This window comes from Poeciliopsis prolifica, unplaced genomic scaffold (assembly GCF_027474105.1).
Source record: "Poeciliopsis prolifica strain line A6 unplaced genomic scaffold, Auburn_PproV2 SCAFFOLD040, whole genome shotgun sequence".
Taxonomy (NCBI): domain Eukaryota; kingdom Metazoa; phylum Chordata; class Actinopteri; order Cyprinodontiformes; family Poeciliidae; genus Poeciliopsis; species Poeciliopsis prolifica.
In genome coordinates this window covers 25,895-35,483 of record NW_026562415.1, presented here as the reverse complement: position 1 = coordinate 35,483, position 9,589 = coordinate 25,895, and the positions used below count along the sequence as shown (strand labels likewise).

The 9,589-nt window shown below is 35.5% G+C and overlaps 1 protein-coding gene across 1 annotated transcript; it reads right to left on the bottom strand.

The window, feature by feature from the left end:
• Positions 1 to 284: 284 nt before the first annotated feature.
• chpt1 (choline phosphotransferase 1) lies at positions 285 to 8,632 on the bottom strand. Its single transcript, XM_055054651.1, has 8 exons — positions 8,202 to 8,632; positions 5,715 to 5,862; positions 5,461 to 5,602; positions 4,127 to 4,211; positions 3,594 to 3,725; positions 3,365 to 3,523; positions 3,155 to 3,280; positions 285 to 1,793 (listed from the first exon to the last, which is right to left on the bottom strand). Exons 1-8 carry the CDS (start codon positions 8,439 to 8,441, stop codon positions 1,677 to 1,679), a joined length of 1,149 nt encoding a protein of 382 aa, XP_054910626.1. The 5' UTR covers positions 8,442 to 8,632; the 3' UTR covers positions 285 to 1,676.
• Between the last annotated feature and the right edge of the window lie 957 nt (positions 8,633 to 9,589).

Sequence of the window (9,589 nt, the reverse complement as noted above, 5' to 3'; positions counted from 1 at the left end):
TTGCATAAATAAGCTTTTTCACGACAAATATATCCTCAGAGGGTCAAAGTTAGTTCCACACGAACACCACTAATGTTTGGTTAAATCATCATGACGCTAAATGCACAGAAAACACTTTTCATAGCCATCTGGACATTTTACAGCTTAATTATTGTTAAATGATAGATAAAGTTGATTTAAATTGGCAAGTTTCCCAATGCATATCTTTTACTGTAGCTGTAAATCTGAACAGAGTACAAATACTTTGAGTGCAGCAATTTCCCAAGATTAATAAAACCACTGAAAACGATGAAAAATATGATCTTTATTACAATCTCTTCATTCACATCTGTTATTAGAAATGTCTGACTGTATTACTGAACAGCACAATGAGGTGATTGGAATCAAATTACATGTCAATGCATAGTTCAAACATCCATCTGAAAATGATGTAGTGTGTTAGTACACGTTCCTCTGTTGGGGTGTAATGGTGCAAAAGCAGAACATGAGATGAAAGTTTTCCAAAAAAAAATCCAGGAAGTTTTTCAGCCTCTGGAAAAATCCCTTCTGATCCCAGTGCACCTAAATTATGAGTCAAAATACAACATTTCCATGATGATCAGTCAATATATAATTACTAATAATCACGTTACCAAATAACACAACTGAAATTCACTCATCTAGGTGAAAAGTCAAAAATAAAACCAAAAAAATCTTCCAGTCAAGTTGTATTGTAACTATTGCTGTATCTGGCAAACCTTAGTGAAAATAAAGAAACAAAAACATACAAATCTGCTTTAAACAGTAATTACAAACAAAAATATTTAAGGCGTATTCAGTTGATTTCTGTACAATCAAATATAATTACATATTAGCCCTTTAGGGAGAAGAAATGAGAAAGCAGAACGAGTCGAGTGTTAACACTTCATGAGTCGACAGCACTCTAAATACCAGCGTACAGATGTTTTATTAATAACTGAACATAACGGTGAGTAAATTCTGTTTAAATTAGAGTGATGTTGGTGGAATAACCTAAAAAAGTACCTGTCGTCGTTTTCAGCATCAACACGTGACTCTTACCCCTTCACAGAGCTCTTTGACAACCCACCACTTGATTTGAATTAAAATGTCTTCATTTTAAAGCCCTGATTTGTTCCATGTTGGAACACTGAATAAATAAACAATGGGTTATTTAGAAAAATAATGAATCAGGCAATCTATTTAGTTTGAGAACAGAGTCGATGTTTGGTTTGGTTTGGTGTCAAATCTATGGAGAATTAAAAAAATAAACTCTGTCATGCTTCAAAATTAATAACAAATAATGGTTTAATATAATAAAAACATTTGGTATTTTGGTTGAGATAAAAAAAAATCAATGACTTTCATGACAGCATGCACCAATTTTTAGATTAAATTAGGTTGGTTTAAACTTCTAACCATTTAATTCTCCAACAGCTTCTCAAGCTGTTTTCTTCTTCTTTTTTTTCTTTTTTTTTTGGTTTGCAGTGTTGGATTGGTTCTTTTGTTCCTTTTTTTTGAGTGAGGCAGTTTTTTTAATCGGAGGTGGTTACTTTGTCAAGGCTGCAGTGGCTCAGGGTCAAGGGTCTTTCCCCGCTGAGTTCTTCATTGTCGTCGTCTGCTTTCAGCAGCGGGGAGAGATCTGCGTCTCCTCCCGCCTCCTCCCGCCGGGCAACCCATCAGTCACGGTGGGCGTTGGGCTGCGGCGTGATGCTAAACACCTGGATGCGCAGGTGTGAGGCGATTTGGAGGCACACGCCTGTGCAGTACCGTGTCAGATCCACCAGAGAAAGGACCTACGAAGACGGAGAAGAGAAAAATTAGGCCTAACTGCTAATAGTTTAGCTTTGAAAAGCTATTATCCTCAAAACAACGTTTTTTTTTTCAGCCTTTCACAACAAATGGCCGTAAATAAACAGCTGATTCTGGTGGAGTTTTAGTTATGTTTAAAGGAAGTTGTTTCTTCCCACTGTCGCCACATAGTTTGCTCAATAGCTGCATTTTTATTACAAATGTGCACAAAACTTTGTCAGTATTCTGCAAAAAACACAATTGAGTAGCCACAATAGATTTTAGCTTAACTTTAATTCGCTGGTTGTTTTAGTCAGTTTGGCTCTTAGTTTAATAATGACAATTTTTTGTTTTTACGTTCAATGCTTTATTAAAACTAAGTTTGTCTCTAGGATTCTATGAACTTGACTTTTTGCTTGAAAGTTAGTATCCTGGGAATTAAAATGACACTTAAAAAAAAAAAAATTTCAGAAATGACCAGCTAATGAATACAACTAGTTAAAAAATAAGACAGAATTAACACTATATTCCATATTGACGTAGCAATGTTTCATTGATATCTCCTTGAAGTACTTTGGCTTTTATTGTGTTGATTATTTCTGTCAGTAATTTACTTATTGTGAATCAATTATGACTTTTAAATTTGGTTAATGCATAATTTGGTTATATAAGTGTGCAATTATTAATACTACTAAAAATTATTAAGAAATTATTGAATTTGAGATTTATCCTTCAGATATGATGCTTGTTTTTTGCAGGGAAATCGTAGCTGTGTCCCATAGCAAGAACACCTGGCACTTTCCTGCAAGAAGGTAAGTTTTCACACACAGGTTTGCTTCTTTTATAGAAATATTGTTGATCATCTGATAAAAAATTTGATTTCACACCGAATGTAAACTATGAGTTTAAAAATCTTACAAAAATAGAAAAAAAACATGTAAGTTGACTTTGGAATCCACTGAGAAATTAATAGATGTTTCAAATATGAAGACTAAAGATTTATATTAGAATATTATTATTGAATAATTAATAAGAAAAGTGCTCAACATTTAAGGATCACCTGAAGTCAGACCTTGAGTTAAATTTAAGAGGGTTTAAAATTAGTGTTTAAAACATTCTGACTAGGTAAAACTGACCAGACTGAACTCATTTTGTACAAATGAACATCTTTATATCAACTTGCTTAAGAAAGCTTAATAAATAATCCTTAAGCAGAATAAAATTGATAAAACCAAATATTTTTCCTTTTATTGGTTTTACACCTAAATTGTAGAAAACTGGGGCTGATTTCAAATATGTAAATGTGATTTACAACTATAATCCATTAAGCAATAAATATCTTTTGTCTCTTAGTTTTAATACTAACCATTGCGATCCAGAGGACTATGTGTTCATCAACAAAGCTGTTAAAATACTGGTTGAGGAAGAGGAGGCCAGGGCCGATGAAGGCTGTGTCGGGAAGATATAACTCACTCCTGGTCATGTGCGCTATCTGCAGATGAGAAACATGTGATGAAATGTCACTAAAAAGATAACTTTTAGCATTTTTAAGGTGATGTGGAGACAGCAAACGTACCACCAGCTTGTTGGAGATCTTGGCGATGACCATGCCGAAGGTCAGCAGGTAGAGACAGGGATGGTTCTCAAACAGATGGCTGGATGACTTCTTAAAAATGATGAAGGCCAGCGTGAGGACAAGGCCGATGTGCAGACCAGGAGACAGGACGCTGGTGTCCTACAAAGGAATCAATATTGTTAGCATCAGTGCTAAAGCGCCTCATTTTTGACCAGCAGCTGCCACTTACAGCCACAGTGGAGCCGTTCTTCCCAACGCCTCCATTCAGAATCACATAGAAGTAGTTGTAGCAGGAGTACAAGGCGCCTCCGATGATGCCCATGATGGGGAAAGCGTACAGCGGCATTCCTACAATGGGCAGCTATAGAAACACAAAAGGCTCAAATTAATCAAATGGCTAAATTTCAAGAAGCTCCCTTTTATACAGGCAGCAGCATGCTGAGCGTGATGGCAGCGCAAAGCAAAAAACAAACAAATGCAGGTGACATCATCAGCTTTTTGAGCCAGATCATGTCCAATAGATGACCTGCTGGCACGGCGTTTCCTACCCATATTTACCTTCGCACTTCTCTCAATGACGTTAAGTCAAGCCTCCAAAGGCAGCACGGAGTGAAAGTAAAACACAAATTCTATTCAAAGGCTAGAAAACCGACTAAGACTAGAAAATAATGAGCTGTTCTTCATTCTGGAGACATGGAAACGTCCCCGTGTGCCTACAGTGTTGTTGCATGTGAGAGGACGAAGAGTGAGGTTCTCAGTTACCACGTTTTCCCAAAGGCTCACGCCTCCGAATGCAGACATCAGGTACATGATGATGATGGCAATCTGCACCTCTGTGACGTCGACGCTGTGAAGAGATGAGCAGTTCAAGTCATTATTTGCGCACATAATTTGATCTTTCTCAACTCAACACAATTCTATGTTGTAGAATTTTAAATTTGTCCACAAGTTTCAATAATATTCACTTTAAATCAAACTGAAAAGTTGCCAATCTACATTTCTATTTTTGTTCCAATAAGCAATTAATTGTGTAATAAGTTGAAACAAGCTCAATAATTTCCATTTTCATGATTTGGGGTTTTTCTCTTCAGTCTGGTGTTCTGATCTCAAACAGCCCTTTTTTTGAAGGGCAATTTTGTTTACAGAGACTTCATAATTAATTATATTTGTTGTTTTGTTTATTTATTTTGGATATTTAAAATGTTTTCCAGTTCCAGCGCTGAACGTTCAATAAAATTTAACGTTTATTGATCTTTTAGAATGTTTTCTTGGATTATCCACCATTGTATTACTTTAAAATGGTCTCAAAACAATATCATAACTTCTGGGACAATTTATCGCCCAGCAAGATTGTTCATTGTGACATTTTTGCTGAGCACATGCTTGTGCAACCTATAGGTTGCCTAATTTGATACGCATCTTATTAGCAACATGGAAACTCCAATTACTCAAGCATGTTGAGTAATAAGACAGAGGAATAAATGTAATTATTCATAATGTTGACGGAAAACAACTGAATAAAATGTCTAACTGCTGCTGTCATTCAGGGCTGAAACAAATGATTTTGTTTAGTTCAGATTACTCTTGAGTCTTGACGATTATTTGTGTTCAAAAGAATTTTACTTTCTGCAAATTTGTCATGTAATACATTTTTATACAACATTAGAAATGCATCTGGAGATGCAAAAAATACTTAAATTATTTCTTAAATGAGAAAAACATTTTATTGACTAGATATAATAACAGCATTTATTTTGTAATCATTTGTAGCAAAGGTGATCTTACATCATGTAAAAAGCTCAGCCTTTTCTGCTGGACTTAACATCAATACAGTGTTGAGCTGATCAGATTTTTATTTATTTCACAGAATATGGACTGTGTTTTTTGGTAAAACATATTTACAGACATGTTTTTTTTCTATCTTAGATGTAAAACTGATATGTTTTGCACAGTTTTGGCCTTTATTACAGCTCTGAGTGAGTTATTCGAGCAGCAAATGTCTTTTTTTTTAGTTCGTATACTCCAGTAACAATTAATCGATTACTAAATTAGCTGATCATTATTTCAATGATATTTCGTATGAGTGGATGACTTACAGCCCAAAGCGGAGGGTCCCGGATACGTAGGTCTGCCAGTGGGCACAGAAAAACATAAACATCCCAATGAAGCCACAGAAGAAAATCCAGTTTGGGTATCTTCCTATTCCGCATGAAATGCAGGTTCCCACAGCAACAAACACTGAAATCATAAAAACACAAATATACAATGTGAATTCTTCCCATTTTCCTGCTTGTCAAAATGTACAGTAAGAATAAAATGGGGCAGCAATTGGACATTTTGGCTAAGGGACCTGTGGAGACGGCATCGCAGCCGTGGTCGAACAGTTCCCCGAGCGGTGAGCTGCTGTTTGTCCTCCTGGCCTGTTTCCCATCAATGGCATCCAGAGACTGATAAATGAAGAGGCCCAGAGCAGACAGGAGGAAGGCCCAACATGGAGCCTGGAGACACAGAGCAGGAGACAGAAATTCTTCATTTCAATATGGCCGCCCTTCGCATCAACAGTCGTAAAATGTGGTGGAAACATGTTTAGTTTACAAGACACACAAGTAAAAGAGGGTCTAAAATTCACGTTGCACCTGTAACTCTAAACTTAACAGATTAAAAGTGGTGCTGCATTATAGAAAGTAAAGCTTAAAATGATGTTTGTTAGAGATATTACAAACAATAAATTTGGGCGTCGCCTTGTTGAAAATCTGACTTTTTATCTCAAATTTTGACGTCAAATCCAACTCCAAATAACTTGAACGCAGCATGAAGACCAAAGCTTTTTATGGTGGAAACACATAAATAATAATGGCTTGTTTAATTTTAAAATATTTTACACTTTAAACTGCATAGCTTTGTTTATATATTATTTTATATTGTGTCGTAAATGTGAAAGTTCACTGTAAAAGTAAAACAAAAATATATTTTTGGGGTTGAATATTCACTGATTTTGCTTTAAAAATGTAAACTTACTCCAGATGTCTCTTTAGAAGCTAAAGATATTCTTATCTAATTGTAATTGTTATTTAACTGGTGTACATAGTGAAATAATGTGATATGTAACTGACTTGTTATCAGGTTCTAACATCTGATTGATTAACCTGCACAGGAAGTTCACTTCTCACCAATCATCTTGACCATGTGCAGCATTTGCACCACCAGTCTGTAATTGTAAGCCTTACACATACAATGAATTCACAATACGCTGAAGAGAACTCATCTATTTACATTAAAGTCGGGATATTTATAGAGAAATTTAGTCTGGGCAAGGAAATCGTGAGCAGCAGAAAAATTATTTTTAACAAAAATGAACTTGAGCATAATGTCAGTCAACAAAGTCTGTTGGTTTAACTCTAATTGCTATCCTCAATGTGTGCTGCTAGATTTAAAAGTGAAATTATTCTTCCACTCCTTTGTAGAAATGCATTGACATTTATTTTTACTTGAAGAATTCACAGTGTTTGCATTAGCGCGGCAAACACGAGGCAAAGAGAAATGTTTGCAGTAAATACTGTCTGAAATGTCATTAAACAAATATTTAACAGCTGAACAATCTGGTTTTGTTGAACATACAAAAGTTAAAGCACATTGTTTGACTAAAATACATCTTAGAGAGAAAGATAAGGATGTAGAGGGCAAACGAGATGATCAATATGAACCAAAAGAACCTCCCAGTTCAGGTTTGACTGTAAAAGTGGTTCCAGTTAGTGGTGGGCATTATGGACTCTGAATTTTATCACAATATTTTGCTGTACTATTACGATAACAATAAAGATTATACTTTTTAAAAACTAATTATTACTTTTTAGATAAGAAAAAGGCCACAATTCTCACCTTAATCCCAGATTACCCCCACCCAAAAAAAAAGTTAAATTAAAAGTTCTAATATTGAAATCATAAATGTATTATTTACACAACTTTGCAAAGTTTTTGCACGTGTTTGAACTATAACTGGGGCCTGACTATCAGCAGGCTGCATGGACTTTGTTTCATCAGCTCTTTCTCATGCTTGGATGGGTCAAAGGTGCTTTTTTCTGATAAAACACAAACGTATGTCTTATGGCTGTGGTAAAGTGACATTATGCACCCAGCTCAACTGGACCATAGGTCAGCTGCAGAGGCCTATTTCTGCATTTCGGCTATATATGTACCAGGGATCTTATGTCTGCACTGTCTTTGCAGTTGTTTACACTACAACATCGCTATAATGACAACAGTCTTCTGGAATGGTGACCTAAAACAAGATTATGTCCCTAAATGCTGTTTTGTTCCATCACATGCGTGGTGACAGACAACAACACGTAAAAATCTGTAAACTTTCCAACTATGTACGACCATTAATCTATTCCGTAAATTTGCCGAATCAAAACGGAGCTACTGAAATCATCCACACCGCGTGATGCCAATAAAGCTTTATATATTGTAATGATACAACAACTACAGACGCGTGTGACTGTCTTTAATTCGGCTTATATTACTTTAAAAAAAGCAGTCGACTATTTAAAATAAATCCAAAAATAGACAATAGATTGCGTTAGCTTTCGCTATTAGGGTACTGATTTAATTAGAAATTGTTTTCACATATCAAATAATACGATACTTATCTATAGGCCGAATTGACAGGAAAACGTTTTTGATTAAGACACTATATTTACTTTTATTTTTAGTAAAGATGGAGTGAAAGGCTGTCATGAACTATTTATTTCGGGCTATTTTTAGATGTAGTTCGGTACGAACGTAAACAGCGCTCGAGCCCTTGTGAAAAAACTTCAGCTAGGCTCGATTTACTCACCTCTTCCGTTGCCGTAGGACAGAACCAAACCAGCACCACCGTGGATAGGATGTTTATCAAGAGTCCAACAATAGTCAGCGTGTTCGGTGCGACCCATGTCGGTATCTGTAGGACCAGCCAGTTCCAGTAGACCTGGCACGGAGGCTCGAACAGGGAGCGACCCGAAGCGCTGTACTTATGCTCCTCCAGCCGCTTCAATTGTGCGGGTGACAGCGGCTCCGGCCACAGGCAGTGTGGCATTATCCGTCCGCCTCGTCGCTCCTCTAAGTACCGTAACAAACTCCCAGGTTTCTCCGAGCCAGCGCCTCACAAAACGGTTAAATTGTTCTCTCTGCCGACTCCCAAACGAGAGCAGATCATTTGGCTTTTGTTGCTCTCGGTGCAGTCGAGGCCATTTCTGCAGCGGAACCAAAATCTGCTGCAGATCGAGGTGCAAGTCTGCAGGAAGCGGAGCAATAACATGACCGGGAAATTTAAATCAGCATGCCGGTGAACCACTGTGGTCACTCTTTCATTACCTCATCTGCAAAGGTGGAGTATTTAACCATTACATTAAAATAATATGGCAGCTATGTTTTATTAATGTTCTTTACATGCTTTAGTCATACCTTTTTGGTTAATAAATGAATGACAGGTAAGAAAAAGACATAAAAATAAACAGATTTAATTTTAGACTGTTGCATTATAAAAGAAAAATGTAAACAAAAAAATATCTATATATAAGCTTAACATTAATTTTATTTAAATAAAACATGATACAATTGAAGTTTTTGTTTGTGGTATGCTATGCAAAACATCACTATGGTAGAAATAGGAAAAGACTATAAAATGCTTATAAAACATAAGAATTAAAAAGTCATGCATAGCCCTATGAATTAAAAATAATCAAATTGAAGGATTCCATATTTTAATAAAATAAGAAAATCAGTCTATTATAAAATAAATGAAAAAAATATGAAGTAATTTACTTTCTATTGATTTCTGTGAAGCATGCTTCATAAGCTATATATATAAACCTAAAAAGGAAAATAAAGTGAAATTATTATTTCAAAGATGGAAAATTTTTTAAAAAAGTAAATATATTTATAAATCTATAAACTGAGGTTTACTCTGGTCAAATAAAACAGCTTAACGAATATGCAAATATTCATTAAACATTTAACATATTTATCTAAACTTATTACATTTTGTTTTCTGATACAGCATTTTTGTTTCTGCCCCCCTGATTCACTTGCCTAGTTTCTTAAAAAGCCACTAATACAAGTTGCTAAAATATAATTAAAGCTATAAAACAGAGATATGAATTCATGTTCATCATTTTTATAAAACAATGAACCCTAAACATTAACTCAAAACCAACGCGAAGTTTATGTTCCTCTCATTAATGT

Excerpts from the sequence above, each read along its gene's own strand:
- chpt1 (XM_055054651.1), bottom strand. The coding sequence starts at position 8,441 with ATGCCACACTGCCTGTGGCCGGAGCCGCTGTCACCCGCACAATTGAAG. Across the intron at positions 5,863-8,201 it reads GTCCTACGGCAACGGAAGAG|GCTCCATGTTGGGCCTTCCT; the intron begins GTGAGTAAATCG and ends CTGTGTCTCCAG. Across the intron at positions 5,603-5,714 it reads CTGCGATGCCGTCTCCACAG|TGTTTGTTGCTGTGGGAACC; the intron begins GTCCCTTAGCCA and ends TTATGATTTCAG.